The sequence below is a fragment of the Schistosoma mansoni genome, chromosome W, assembly GCF_000237925.1.
Source record: "Schistosoma mansoni strain Puerto Rico chromosome W, complete genome".
Lineage (NCBI taxonomy): Eukaryota > Metazoa > Platyhelminthes > Trematoda > Strigeidida > Schistosomatidae > Schistosoma > Schistosoma mansoni.
Window position 1 is genome coordinate 39,262,756 of NC_031502.1, and position 16,827 is coordinate 39,279,582.

The 16,827-nt window shown below is 31.0% G+C and overlaps 1 protein-coding gene across 1 annotated transcript in view; it reads left to right on the forward strand.

Annotated features, from left to right (window-relative positions):
* The window catches only part of Smp_135190 (hypothetical protein), a gene marked incomplete at both ends in the record, with an annotated part of 48,653 nt that overhangs the window by 17,304 nt on the left and 14,522 nt on the right, over positions 1 to 16,827 (forward strand). Inside the window, 4 exons of the mRNA XM_018789654.1 lie at positions 4,744 to 5,189; positions 12,060 to 12,203; positions 14,384 to 14,639; positions 16,523 to 16,822. Coding sequence (XP_018655075.1) covers positions 4,744 to 5,189; positions 12,060 to 12,203; positions 14,384 to 14,639; positions 16,523 to 16,822 — 1,146 coding nt within the window. The remainder of the gene's footprint in view (positions 1 to 4,743; positions 5,190 to 12,059; positions 12,204 to 14,383; positions 14,640 to 16,522; positions 16,823 to 16,827) is intronic.

Sequence of the window (16,827 nt, forward strand, 5' to 3'; positions counted from 1 at the left end):
AACGATTTAGGAATTCCGGAAATTTATTTTTATTTATTTTTTTATAAATCATTTAGAGATTGGGACGAAATTTCTAAGACTATTGAAAACATGAGAACGTTTCACTAAATACAATATAGTTACCTAAACTAAATGAATATATTTACCTATAATATGTTTATATTGTGCGAAAATGACAGCCATTTTATTTTTGCATAATTAAGATGAATAGCATATAATTATTCAATATACTCCTTCAAATGGGACAACATTTCTTCTCGTTATAAACCTATAATTATTATTTATTGATACATTTCAATTCCATTATTCGTTTGGCTGGTTATATCTTCACCGAACACATGGAAAATATTTTCATATCACTGGTTTATACATTATCGAATGAAATCGAGTTATGGTTTGTTGTTCAACAAATAATAGTAAATCAGAGGGGGTTTTGTGGAGAATTAAGTATTTGCACTGTTGAATTCCCCACAAAACCCCCTCTGATCTATAATCATATGCTCACTAGTGACTGACTTCAAGAGATATTTCCTTGAGTTCTAGTGGGGAGCAGTGGCCAGTGGAGTTCTACCAAGTCTGTTGTAGAGATATCAACTCACTGAAGACAATTGATGAACGGTCGCTCAAAATCGTGGATTGTTTGAAGTTAGACATTAACACCGTTGGATGCCGGCTCAGTGGTCTATCGGTTAAGGGCTTCGGCTCGAGACTGGTAGGTCCTGGGTTCGAATCTCACGGGTGCGGGATCGTGAATGTGCACTGCTGAGGAGTCCCATAATAGGACGAAACGGCCGTCCAGTGCTTCCAGGTTTTCGATGGTGGTCTAGCTTCAATTGACTCATAATTTCAACAGTGCAAATAATAGTAAATATAATTATCTTAACTCAAACTAAAGCTGCGATTCAATTATATTAACTTAATTGCCATTTACCTAACTTGTTTCGACACTGTTACATACGCCAGTATTATGGTTATTCTATTATAAATAAAATACTGATGATAAAAAAAAGAACAGAATTTACATGAGGTAATCAATAAATTAATTTCAACCAAAAACGTGTGAGAAGACTTTCGTGTATTTTGCTTCTTAAAATCCTATTGTCCATCTCACCGTTGGATATCGGCTTAGTGGCCTGGAGGTTATGCGTTCACACACATTATCAGGTCACCATATTAGAAATATCATTTTTTTTCATCATCTGTAAAATTTTTCTTTCTATACAGTTACGTACGAGTCTCCCTGATAAGAGTTGTATTCTGGTCGATAGCGGATATCTAAAGGTCTAATATAGAATTTTCCATCAGTCAGCATTTTCTCATTCGAAAACTTTTGGTTTTTCATTTTGACAGCTTTTAAGGTTTGAATACTCGTTACATTCCTTTTATAAGGGTCTTCAAACATCCCTTATTTGAACTTTATCCAAATAAGCCCTAATTTTATAACCTATAGTTATCTTGTTTTCAGGACTCTCAGAAATTTCATTTCATGTAATCCGGTTCTCTTGTTTTTTTTCCATGTCCGATGTCCATCAACTTTTGTTGGTATTCTAGTCTGACTTAGTAGACACTCGGTGGACTGAATAAATCTCTTTTTAATTACTCCTAGGTAAGCGTGCAAAATATAAAACATAACATCGATTGACGACATTGGTAAAACCCAACGATATTCTTCAGACATTAGTTAAACCTAAATATGTTTCTAACCAACTAAAGCAAATTTTTATTAGATAATATAAGTGGTCTGGCCAGTGACAGATTCTAGTCGAAGATTTGAGGTACTGATTTAACAAAAAACACATTATTTCATACTTACTGTTGATGAGATACCTGTTTACCTAATCGTTTTCATAACGTACTCCGGGAAAACATGGTTGTTTAACGTATAGGCAATCATAACTGTATGATTATTCGATATCTCATTATCAGTAATACGGCGAGACAGAAATGTTACTGGTGTTATGATTCGCAATAAGTCAAGTAGATAACCGAATTATCGATAGACATACTACTCATTTTCAGTAATTGTTCACATTATCATATTTCCCAGTCAACTAAGCTCAATATAAGATATAAGCGTCATATGTATCGTGTCAAACTAGTAATGAAAGGTATAAAAAGTTAATATTATTATTATTAGCTTTATTCAACATTATATTTTTGGTACAATATAGAATTCCCAGCACAAAGTACTTCAACAAGTTTCCGTTTCTTACTTCTTCGTCCTTCCCGATGATAAATATTGAGTGATCGTTAGTTAGAAGTTAGCAGCTCAGTCAATCGACATCTGGATAATGTACATTCTTCTCGATGCATATTGCCATCAACCACGATATCTCTGATTAGGCCTTCCGTAGCCTTTACAGCGAAAGGTCTTACACTTTTTAGAAACGCACCTGAATAGGTTGTGCGATTAATAGGCATAATGATGTATTAAAACAAACAAAATTAGATAACTTGTTGAAACATCTAGATGACAGGAACAGGTAGCCCAGATGTTTAAACAGGCCGCTATATGAAACTCACAAAGTGAATTATGCTAGTGTTTTCAATCTTAGTTGGCAATAAAGCGAAATATAAAAGCCGAATAGTATAAAATAATTTATAAAGAGTATTAAACATTTAGTATTTCAAATGGGAATGTATATCTAAAAAATATAGATTATGTAGGTATTGTTAACCAACTCTTGCGAAGCATCTAGATCTCATGCCATTCATCAGATCATCTCCATCATTTCAATACACAACTGCAACTCTTAGGTCATATGGCGAGGAGGAGTAGTTTCAGTGTATTAAAAGGATACTTCTAATCTGATTAAAAAATTCAGATTTCACTAAATCCAATTTATTATTGATAAACTTTTGAATTTTGAGTCAACATCCATGTGTGTTATTTTTTGCTGATTAACAAATCAGAAGCATATATACAATTAGTCCACAGAATTAAATCAAGCAATTTAATGGATAATCAATTGAGTAAAAATTACTCATCTTTATCTAAAATAGTTTGAAGCTTCTATAGTCTGACTGCAACCCTATCACTGAATAACGTACTTTTGTATATATTTTATTTTATAAATATTGGTTACATAGTAATTTGAATGTCAAGTGTATGGTGTTTTCTTGTGATTCCATTAAATATATAATCTCATCTTGAGGTAACAAAGAGGATTTCCTTTTAACCTTGTTTTACCTATTCTTTTCAAATATAACAATTTCTAAACAACACGTATACAATTAAAAGAGTAATAAAATGAATTCTCTTTACTCAACAATATATATAATTAGTTCTGACAGATCAAATGAATGAAACTATTTTTCTGTTCTGTTTGACTTCAAATGGTATGAAAATTTCATACATTTTAATCAGTAACTAAATTGTGTAACTGAGGTATGCTAAAAAGATTAGGGGAAATTATATTTACTGAAAAAATAGAAATTCTTATTTCAATTAAAAAAGAGTAAAAGATTGAAGTTTCATATGTAGAACAGTTTACAATAACTGGACAAGATTTAGAGAATTGACTTGTTTGTTAAAAGTTTGTTTTTATAAAAGGGTTCAGGCGTTCAGATCCTTTTTCATTTCACTAGAAGGCAAGAAGAAAATCACTCCGAAGAGCAAATGTATTGTAAATTTGAGATTGAAATAATGATGTGATAGATTAAATGAACTGATGAAAAAGGCATTACTTATGTTACGTACATTTAAGCTGGAACTTTTTTTAATCATTTACTAAACTTATCACATTTGCGTCATTCATGTAAGCAAAACTTTTATTAAATATCTCCTTCATTTAGGAAGTTTGTTGACATAAAAATTGAAAAAAGGCTTTTTCTTGAGAAGTACATTAAAGTTATAATCACTTAATAAATAATAATTTATTGTCATGTACTTTCTGGTTATTTATTGGTAGTTTGTGTCATTTTGATTGTCACACTCTGCATGTGATACTTGAAAACGTTTTTTCTAAATATTTCAGTCATACATTTATTTGACAATTATACACATATGTAGGCTATGAATATATCGAATTTGCACTATTGAAATACTGTTGTAATTTGAGTTGTTATTCAATTTAAAAGATATCTGCAATCATAACTAAGCACCTTTCATTACTTATGAGCAACTAAATGTTGCTGAGTTCAGATGCATCTAAAGAATTCATTTTTTACCTGGGTATTTAAACAACATATAAACTGACCTTTTGACTTTATAGGTAAAGATACGTTGTAAACGATTATTTTCTGCTGTGATTCATATTTTTGGTTAGTAGTTTACCTATCCACCAAGTAAGAATATCTTCCACTTTATGTGTTTTTGACAGCTGAGTAACAGTTACAACCGTCAGAAGTTTAATTTATATAACTTCACCTAGTTTTAAATTTATATCATTTTACTGAGTTGTCGATCATTCAAAAGAAAATAAAGATGAGCTTCACTTAATTTCAATCTGTACATACAATTGAGTAGTTTTTATAACCTTAACATCCTACTAAATAAGACTGAATATCATTACCGAGTTTCATTTCCCCTACTTCAGTTAATAGGCTTCATGTGATTTGTACTGGAAGTTGTATGAAATTCTTAACTTGAGTACTAAATAATCATGGGAATAAAGAATAACCATTTTCTGTACTGATCCTTTTGATTTATTAACAAGAGTTTACAATTTCATTAACAATATCTTAATTGTAGTCTAATTTTGTTTTTGATTTACTTCCATAAATGATACAAACATACTATAGCAAGTAAACGTCAAACACATGAGCACTTACAACATCCAATACCGCCACCATACTGGCATTATCATCATAATGAAGCACAGCGCCAACAATATCATCAACATCATCCAGCATGTGCTTCACTTATCGGTAAACATGATGCAACAACAAGGTCGACGAAAGATCAACCACAACCAACTATATATGGATCTGAATTTTTAGCGACGAATTATCCTCACATTTTTACAAAAGTTTTGAAACCATCTGGTAGTGGCAAATCTGAACCAAGGGTAACATCGACAAAGAAGAAAGTTACTTCTAAACCGTCGGGGTTATCAGGTGATCAAATGAAACCGGCCGTTATGTACGACTTCACTGAGAACAATAAAGAGAGTGATGAGAAAATTTCCAAACAAACTAAGAAGTCATCGAGTAAACCTTATTCAGATGAACGGTTCCGAGGTGATATGGTAAGAAAACTTTTCTTGTTGACATTTCCAGACGGATTTTACATTCTGATCTCCTTTAAAATTATCATGAAATATAAAACAAAAATATTTGGAGAATTTGTGCCAGTTCTATAGCTGATTGCTGAGCTCTAAACTCAAAGGAGTAACATTGAATTATACGTAACAGAATACCTTTTTTCAAATACCATACCAAAGCATTCTCTTAGATTATTTAGGTCTAAGATACAGCAAGCTCCGTTTTCAACATCATTCTCATGCGTTCCAATTAAGCACCAAAAGTCACTAACGAAAAGGTTCTTATGTTTGAATTTGTTTTAATGATTGTTTACACAACACGACAGTCACAAACATTATGATGGTGTTTCATGCGTTTCATTCAAAAAGTGTACTAGGGTGTCAGCGAAATAAGTCTAATAATATCTTAATAGTGTGGAGATAAACTACACACCACATACCAATAGTTGGTAAACTTGATTACTTCAACAAGCTTGTATGACCAGTGATGACTTAGTAAGAATATTATTTATCAATAAGGTAACATATTAATCAGTAAACTTGACATTTATCATTATACATTTTTGACCTTTGTAAGAGTTCCAGCTAAGTAAAATACAACAGAAGTTATCAGTAGCATAATCTTGTTATATAATTTCTGCGATTTAATCAATACTCAACTTCAATACAAACCAATTAGAGATCAACTATTGCATTACATATTGACTTTGTTTGAATTAATACCAAATATTATTTTCTTTTCATCACTGTCATTTAACTTGTGGAATGTTGAAAAAATTCTAGCTCACTGTTTTTCAAAACCCATATTTATCACTTTGTTTCGGCCATTTGAGATAAATTTTATAAGGGCGGATTTTGAAATCCATATGAAACCAGGATGACATGTAGACATACATCATGAATCTATACAAATGTATTCAAATAAGCACACGAACATCCACTACAGAATCTTTTTTTTTACTTATTTAACAGAATAATAAATTAGGTTTTGTTCGTAAGTACATATAGGGCAGTGAATCTAAAATTTATCTTACTTCAGATCTTCATCTTCATAAAAAAAATGACATTTCGGAAAATATCGTTATTGAATCAAAAGACTGACATTAGCACGGTTATATATATATATATATATATATATATATATATATATATATATATATATATATATATATATATATATATATAGTACAAAAGTCCTAATGCGGTCATGATGTAAAACAATTTATCCATTTCTGTGTTATACAGCCGACTACATATACATTATATATCATAGCTGGATAATAATAATAAATATTTTAGATATTTAGGGCAATTTGTGCATAAATAGTATTTACCACCTAGGTTAACTTTTATTTTTACTGAAATTTTATTTCAAATTACTTTGAATATCTGAATATCTGATCGTCATTTATCTTGTCGGTAGAGAGTTAACGGGAAACGGTTTATGTGCTTCAAACTACTTTATTAGGTCAGTAAACACAACCCAGTTACCCAGACTTGAGTAAGCATGAATCATTAGCGATCTCTCTTAGAATTCAGTAAATTTATCAATAGGTAATATATTAAAAGAAACATACAATATTAAGAAATATTGATGTTTGAAATATCCAAATAATATGATTTCTTTGTGGTTATTATAATAATAATACTTTTGTAATGACTTAAATCAAGTTATTATCTTGATAGGAATTCACTAAGACGTTTATTTAATTATTTTTTCTGAAGTTGTTAAAAATGTGACAGACATCTGATTAGATTTTCAAGTTCGTTTAAAAAAAAACTGACATGTCATATGCCATCTATTTAACTTACGTCCGTACGAATACTAAATGTATGATTATATAGTTGAAATCATGAGTCAGTTGAAGCTAGCCATCATGGAAAGCCTGGAAGGTCTGGACGGCCGTTTCGCCCTATTGTGGGACTCCTCAGAAGTGCGCATTCACGATCCCGCCCCGCGAGATTCGAACCCAGGACCTATCAGTTTTGTGCGCGAGCGCCTAACCACTAAACCACTAAGCCGGCATCCAACGGTGTTAATGTCTAACTTCATTCAATCCACGAAATAAAGCAACCACTCACCAATGTCTTCAGTGAGTTGATATTTCCCAACAGACCTGGTTGAACTCCACTGGTCACTGCTTCTCACTAAAAATAATTCTCAGTTTGAAACGTCTTGTAATAAATAATCTTTTGTTAGACCTAGTGTGTGAATTCGACAACATGAATCTTTTTTGAGGGTTTGTTCGATTGTTCCAAGTCAATTGTCTTTTTTCAAAAAGCTTATACATGCTCTCCTACGTAGTAATATACTATATTTCGATTATTAAGATGTTTTGATATTTTTGTAGAAAAAGGATTTCATCACTTACTATTTTATGTACAAAGTTTTGATGAAAAACACTAAATTAGTTATTTTACACTCCGTGGATCTTTTAACACGGGTAAAAAATGATTAAACATTCTAATGTTTTCAGTTTCATGACTGTAAACATTTGAAAGATGATGGATACACTCAGTGATGTATCCATTTCGACACCCTTCAATGTTGAGTAAAAATGTTTTCACAGTCAACACTAAATCCATTCATGAATGGACTGCGAACTGTCATTGGTTAGAATATACGACTTTTAAAGATGGTTGCTTATAGAAATGCTACCAGGTGTTTAACACAACTAATTCAGATTTTTTGTCAGTGGATTGATTTCTTGATATTTTAGTCGTTTTACATTAAATTATTTGCAAAATTTTATTGTTTCTTTTCATTCAAAACGCTAAGCATATTCAAATAAATTGACCTGATTACAGCTAAGTATGTTTTTAACTAGATTTAGGTTAACAGTTAAGATAAGACAAAATAATGACAAAGTGTGAGTAAGACGCAAAACACTGACCACTCTTAGCGTTAATGCTAAAATGATTGAAATAGATCAATGCACAATTATGGCGAACCTATCCAAATGTTTGAGATACTTATTTTCCATCGGTGAATATATCTCAGTTGTGAACTACTTGTTTTAAATTTTTGAACTAAATAATTCCAACTTCTAACTGTATGTACTATGTACGTAGAATACTGAAAAGCTCAGATAGAAGCATTAGATTTCTTGGTATATTTTCTTCAACGTCTCGTTCCTAGAAAATAAGACAGGAGATATAAGTATTTAAGAATTCGAGCACCTGATTTGTTGTGGATGGTATTAAAAAGTTCTAGCAGCTGGACCGGTGGAAATTTTTATTGATTGAACATAAATAGAAGATACTGACTGTTAGAAACGCTTTAAAATATAGTAAGAACAATCACAGTTTGCAATATTGATGAAAGATATCTTGTAATATTGCACATTCGGTACTGGGAACTTTATGTTGTATCAAGCTTCCTGGTATTAAATTACTTACTTACTTACCCCTGTTACTCCCAATGGAGCATAGGCCGCCGACCAGTGTTGGTAATAAATCCAGCTATCATTATCTGAAATATTTACTACATTGTCTTAAACACGTTCTGTACTTTTAAAGAATAAAAAGTAAATTGAAAGACATAATAAATGTAACTGCAATGGGTTGAGGCTCCTCTTCTGTGTTTCCCACTATCAAAACTTTCAAGACGAATGAATTTAAGGGAAAAAATCAAATTTCTTTTTCTACTCCTTAAGAGAAAGTTATAAAAATCCATTATCCAGCCTCTGGATGTAGAGTCTCTATAAGTAAATCCCTCCACTGCCCCATAGTTTACTCTTCGCTGTTAAAAAATCTTGAAACAAAAGTTTTTTCCAGAATGAATTAGATGAATAGATGAAGTGATGGATAACACTTATCCAGGGAACCAATAAACTGATAGCGTTCGTTGAAAGTGATAATACAGCATCTCTTGTATATAGTGTAACCAAAATGAAAGTAGAATTTATAACCTTGAGTAAGTTTCTTCCATTTAGCCATCTATTCTGCGGTAGCCTTATTAAGATTCCGATTCTTAAAATAAGCTTTAGGAGAGTCTGAATTGAGAATGAGCTTATTAAAGGATCATTTTAGAAACCAAGTTTTAACGACCACAGTAAAAGTCACAATTATACGTTGTTTCGGTAAACAAAGTTTGATGACAGCTCAGAATCTATTGCAACGTCCGAAATACATTTGTTCATTATATTCAAATATTGAGTCACAGTATTCTTCTACACATACCTTCTCATTTTCCCTTTCTCAACTATATTCTCAATGATAAATCTTTATCATCAGTGATATAACAAATAGTGCAAATCCATCACCTCACAAACTATATAGAGCTAAGAAAATTCAAGCCTCGGTACGACGGTCTAATCTACAGGCCAATAGATTGGGATCTAACGGCCTACATCCCTAACTTGTCATTTTTCTATGTCATACATCATATATTGATATACGCGATAATTTGTCTCGAGCTTAACATAAGGAAGCCCTACAGACTAAATAATCATCACAACTCTCTATGAATACTGAATATTCTGTATGAACAAAAAAATATGCTTAAGTCCATATATATTCACTATAAAGATAAAATTTTACTGTTGTTTTCTCTACCTTGTAAAATTTGAATTTGTTGAATGTGGAAATGAAGCTAAACTTAGTTTTGTCATAAACATTTTAGTATTGTTAACAGTTATTTTCCAAACGGTTTTGAAGATTATCTATTTACTAAGAGTCGTTGATTTCAGTGAATATTAGTGTCAAACGCGTGTGTGTATGTTTTTAAATGTATAGATGAACTTCAAATGTATTGTAAAAATGATTAAGTTTGTTGAGTTACTCTTATTTTTTTTACTTCGTATTCAGCGCATCCCTAAACCACAACACTTGAGTACAAAGATTAATTCAATAGAATAATCGATAACTATTAAAATGACTTTTCGGAATTAAATTTCAATGCGTGAAATTGATATGACATAACGATGAATTTAAAACGATTTTTTGAACAGGGCTTAGATATTAAATATCAGATTCGAAAATAATGTCATTTAGGAATATATTACCGTTTGCCGTTTTGAGAATTTAAAGCATTATTATTGTAGCTCTATGTCGCCGTCGTAGGAGATTTCTAATTAAGAAAGCTGTTTCTTGGAGAACGTTGTGATACTGACTGGATAGTCGATTAGATAGTTAACATAATAACGTTAGTAGGTTAAATCTCAATTAAAAACGCTACTGTATTATATCTATTCTTATGAGTTATAACTCTAGTGAAAAGAAGCTTATATACTCAAGTGAGGATGCTGAAATACAAAAATGTATGAGGGATCATGTTCAATAGGAACCAAACAGTGTGAATTACATGACATTCGGAACTTAAGCAATCGTTTTAATATAAAAATACCAGCCGGTTAGCTTTTTTAAGCAATGTCGTTTTCTAAGAGATGAGGTTGCTGACCCACGTCCAACCCTACTCCTTTACCGGGGCTTGGGATCAGCGGTAACCCTAGGAGAGATAGAGGCGGAATTAATATAAAAATAAACTGAAAAATTGTTTTTGAAAACTTTACCAGTGAAAACGTAACATCATACAATTACTCATCATTAGATTAAACATGTGACAAGATTATTCTTTTCCATAAACGTTTATTTATTTTTTGGTCTGAGTTTGATAATCTTGCCATAAGATATACACTTTATGCTCATTAAAGAACACAGTATTTTAAACACCAATTTGGAGATTTTGGGATTGATAGCGGTCAGCTTCATTTAGTTCACAACAAATTCCAACTTCTAATTGGAAATTGTTCGCTTCTAATACCATTTTCAGAAAAATATTTAAATTAGAAATAACATTTTTTTTACTATATTCTTAATTTATTCTTTATAACCAATCATTTACAGAGTACGTTATTTTAAGTGATTTACTTCTACAGTAGCCTGTTTTCATTTCACTTGACTGATACTTTTGTTTATCAATTGAGTAAACCGAATCTTTTGAAGAAGAAATAGTTCATGAAAAAACAGCTCTTCGTTTTTTGTTGACAATAATCTTGGACGACAGATATAAAGAAAATTCATAGTTGTAACCACAGTTCTTGATCGGTTTAAATAATTTCTACAAGTTAAATAGCTTATTTTATAGGCTACAACACCATACTAGTTTAATTATGGATAAAATAAAGAATATCGATCATTGTCCCCTCATTAGGCAGACAGACTGTAATTTTTTTCCTTTTAATTTTCTTTCAATTCTCCGTTTCTTGTCATTGAGTAAGTCAAGAAAAGCCGCAAACATATCAACAATATAATGACAACTAATTTTCGGACTAAACCACTACACCCTTTTCAAACAAAATATCTTTGAGCTAGAAACTAAAGCTCATTTGTCCAAGTTTATACATTTTTTTATTATAGCAAAGCAAGCATAAAAATATTTTAGTGACTGAAACTAATTCCTAAGTCGCTAAGTTTTCTGGATTACTTGATTTTGAGTCATATTATGTCATGTTTTTGTGATCGATTTCGGACATGTTTTCTTAAGTTAGACGTTTCTATGCTTTCTAAATTATTTTTCGTCAAAGTTACACAAAATCTTAAGCTTCGATAATAATTTAGATTATATGAATGTTTTAATATTCTCATGCCTGGGAAATGCCTTCACATTCCGTTCACTGTATTGCTTTAAATATTATTATATTTTTTAACAGAAAAAGTAAATGATAAACAATTTACTGCAAATTGTATAAGTGAGTGTGATTCAACATAAAATTATGTAGAAATGAGTAAAAAATCAACTGAATAAGTCAAAATTCCTCACACTTCATAAACAATAGATGTATAGGTTTGGAACATTACTTCTTTTGTTAAAGTTCACTTCATTTACTCCGATTTTACTTGTTTATTAAATAGGATCCAAATGAGACTTTTGAAAAACTAAGAGAAGACTTACGATCTGCTGGATTCACTGTGGATACAAATCGTCCGTATTTGAGTACAACAAAATCAAAGAATAATAAACAGCCTACAGACGGTTATGTACAAGAGCCTAAAAAGGTATGTTTTTCAGGTTATCCTGCATAACACATCATATCAACAGTACGCGTTAATCATGAACTTAATCAGCGTATGATGTTTGATAAAATATAAAAAAGCACAAAGCCTTATTTATCAGATTAGGCTTAAGTGGATGACATTATATGGTTTACTGTTAAATGTATTAATATAATTGTGGTTTATAAAGTCATTTCCTAATTGAAGATAGAATAAACTAAGCTAATCTTTCTTGAAATAATTGGGTTTCACTGAGATGATTCTTATCTTCCAATCATGACTGGATTTTTCTTATCCTCCCTCATCTTATATATATATATATATATATATATATATATATATATATATATATATTGTATTGTATTGTTTTGTTTTCTAGATCTATAACTTGCGAAAGATTACAAATTAGGTAAAATAGACATAAAATAGTCAAGTTGGTGCGATAAAAAGATCAGGCTCGGAATTACGAGAATTGATTTCAGTGATGAGATCACAAAAGAATAATAATATCAAAATATAAAAGTTTATATTTTTGTGTTCTAGCAGTAAAGAGTGGAACTTGTTTCCTTTGTTGAAATATCAAGTTTTGAAAGAATTTTTTTATTTGACAAGTCAGACAGATTTAAAATAATAACTAATATAAAAAGAAGCTTCGTAGAACATAACGAGATTTTATCCCGGGATATCAAGGATTTTCGCAGTAAATGTCTTCTAATAAACAAAGTCTAACATTGTAGAGAACAGAACATAAGCTTTTTATAAGCCTAAAGTAATCAGATGCTTAAGTTCAAAGCAATTTGCACATTATTTATCTCATCTTAACAATCACAATGACATATTTTGTGATGCTAATAAACATTTTTACCAACCAAATTTTACCTCTGAATTTGTTGACATGTTTCGTTAAGAATAGCATTTGTATTATAAACAGACTTTTTTGTGAACATGATATTACAAAACCATCAACATGTAACATTTGATTACCTGTTTTCCCAATGGCTAGTATTTACTGGACTTGAAATATAGTAAAATAAAAATTCATCATCTCTACTTATAAGGGTGAAAATGGTTTCATCATTTAATTTCCATCAAAAAAGATGAACTGAATTATTCTGAAGATAACATTCAGCATCAAGTGCATTGTAACGTCATACACAGTAATTTCATCAAACAAAAAGTATGTTGTTTTTCATTCCTGAAAACGTAACTAGGATCTAGGAACATAACTGAAATCAGTGTTTGAACAATACTTCAGGAATAATTCATGAATGAAGAATTGAGTTGAAAATAACTAAAATTATAGGTCCAACAGTGAACAGTCAGAGTTGGGTAATTTAGTAAAACAGACTAGCATACCTATCCAAGAGTTATGACTACGCTTCAGCCTTTGAAATAGCTCATAAAATGTGATAATTAGCATTAAATATATAATTCATTTGACTGAATCAAAAGTGAATTTCTCGAAGTTCTAGTTGAAGGTCACGAGACATGGGATGAAATCGTGGCTTGCCTAGTACACTGTATGATTACACATCGATTGAAGAAAAAATTCAGGTTACTGTATTCTGACTCATTGGTCTATGTTTATCATACTTTGTTACGAGACAAGTATGTACGGCGTTTTTCCCTCGCAGAATGGCATGTGGATACCGTCGAAGATTCTGATAATGAAATGATAAACCGTTACGTATCAATTGGCTTATGATAGTTATTTATTTGACATTAACCCATTCAGTGAATTACTTTGAAACTTTAGAAACTTTTAGCGAATCATTTATCTTTGGAATCAAAATACAAATGTTTCATTCTGTCCTAATTTATTTTACGTATAACCGTCAAACATGTAAATGAAAAAAGTATTTTATCAACTGAGAAAGTTACAGAAATGTATCAGGCTCCCTATTGTCAGCAGTTTTGACAGTCTTTTCATCACTTTTCAGTACCCTAGCAACAATGTACTTAAAAGAACAAATTTATATCGATTCCTGTTTTCAATCCTTATTCTTAGATTCGATCCAAAAGTCACCAAACTTGTTTCCTATAATTACTACAGGCTTTAGCAAATTACACTACACGTATATGTGTATATAAGGGTTAGATAGTGAATACATTTATGCTGTTCAGTGACTAGATTGTTTTAAAATATTCAATTCAAAATTTCTTTTTAATACATGAATGTTCAGGCTGGAGACAAAACTCACTCACAGAGTAAACCTAAACAAATTGATGTGACAAATGACCGAGTAGTATTCCCTAATTACAGTAAATTGATAACTAGCAGTACCACTTCTACGACTACTACTACTTCCACCACTGTTGCTGCTGGTTCAGTTCCAAGTGAATCAACAAAATCCAATGCAGTGGAAGAAATAGAGTTGGCCACTTCGACGGGAAAAGTGAATATTTCAAATCTTATTCCAACATATGATTCAATGTCAGGTTAGTGTTGATAACCCTAAATTTTGTCATTATTAGTATTTTACATAAATTAAAATGCAACTTTCCTTTTAACCAATATGATTTTTAACTGTAGTTAAAGTGGTTAATAATACAATACGTAGGAGATTATTAATGTTTGTTAAGAAAAATATCAAGTCATTATTAACAGATTAATACAAATAAGCACTAGTCCATTATTTATTCAACTGTGCTAACGACTAACCGTGTTAATAATTGTTCTAAAACGTTTCTGTTCGTTTTTATTACAAACTTCAATGATTCATATACAATATAGAAGTTAATGGGGTTCATTTGTATAGAACATTTCGATCAGTCGATAACTAAACGAACTTTATCAAATTCAAAAATATAACAAAAGGATTTCCAAATGAAAAAAATTACCATCTTGAGTATTATTTCTCCAGAAAATGTAACACAAAGTTAATGATGTATTCAAAGGCAACTAATAATCTGAGAATCCTCTGTATGAAAGTTTTTCAAACAGATTACTAGTGATAATTTGTGAATCAGTTTTCTAACTAATCGTTAACTATTATATATCACTTCCGTGTATATGCTTAATTACCTAGAGCTTTATTCATTTTATGTTGTCCAACCATCTTAATAAGGGATATGTTACAGAAGGAATAAACAGGATGTTCGAGGAACTCATAACTAAAATCCATTTAATTGAAATCACGAATTTATCAAAATTAGACAAATATTGAAAACCTGGAAGCACTATTGGGGGCCAACTTAGTGGTTTAGAGGTTAAGCATCCACGCGCGACCTTTGATCCAGAGTTCATTATTGTGCACTTATGAGTCCCACACTTGGACAGGGTGACAGTCCAGTCCTTTAAGGTTTTCAATGGTTATCTAACTTCGATTGGTTCGTGATTTCAGTCGAATTCAACAATTTTCAACCCTATTCTGGTCAAATTCATTTGATAAAGTCTGGTTAGAATTAGATAGCTAACAGTACAATATTTGTTCAAATATAAATGGTATACCTGAGTTGGTTACAATCCATCTTTTATTTTTTGTAGGTATCATTACCAAGTTTTGATTTGATAATTTTGAATAAATTGAGCATTGGGTAGATTGTTATAAATAAATAATATATTTGTAATATCCCAATGAGTAGAAAAATTAGATTATCTGACGTCTCGTGACTCAGTGTAAGTCACTTCTTCAGAGAATAAATGACCAAATTAACATTAATCCAAGTTTAAATAGTACAACGGACAACACGAATATTAGGCAAACAATCAAAAACAGGTTTGAATAAATCAATGTCACGTCATTTCATTTCGGTCAAGGTGATTCATAAGCGACATGTATGTAATTTTGTGTGTATGTATGCACTGTTAATGAAGAAAAATGTGTGACCTTTGTAATGACAAAGGATAGATTTTTATTTTGTAATGTAATGGTGTGAAATTGTAAATAATATGAGACTTGGTGACTAGGATAGATAGTCCAAGTAGGATGTATGGTAAGGCCTTCCTTTCTATTGAGAGCAGTGGGATTAAACATTATATGGAAAGCTTCAGCTACTCTTCTTTCTTTGTAATTGGAAAAACCTTTCTGTAGTATTTTGATATTTTTGAAATCAATTTGATTATTGTTGAAAATGGCGTGAACTGCTATTGCCGATTTAATTTGAAGTCTATCTAGTTCTACAGGATTATTAGGTTTCTTTGTGAAAAAAATACTCAAGGACAGGTGTTTAACCGGTTGCAACCTGACAACATCATTACACTGTTTATTCATTGCTATATATTCGAATGGTTTATTAAACTTTTATTGTGCAACCTTCATTTCTTCGTACCTTATTAGTTTTTCAGTCTATCGATTTCTTTTTATCATATACATTTTTAGGTTTACACCCACGTACTCCTATATACCTAGATTCTGAATCAGAAGAAGAAATGATTACAAATGTTAGAGGTATGAGTGTTGAAGAGACTGTTCAAGTACCAGACACAAAAGATTCACAGGTTTGTAAGAAACAAGTTGAAGAGTGGATAGAGAAAAGTCAAGCAGTATACAATGCAGAAGAAGTATCTAAAGATACAGATACTCAAGCATTACGAAAGGAAGATAAACAGCATACAGAAATAAACAGTGCAGTTGATTTAGGTCATGAACATAATGTTGAAACCAAACCACATATGGCAAGTGAG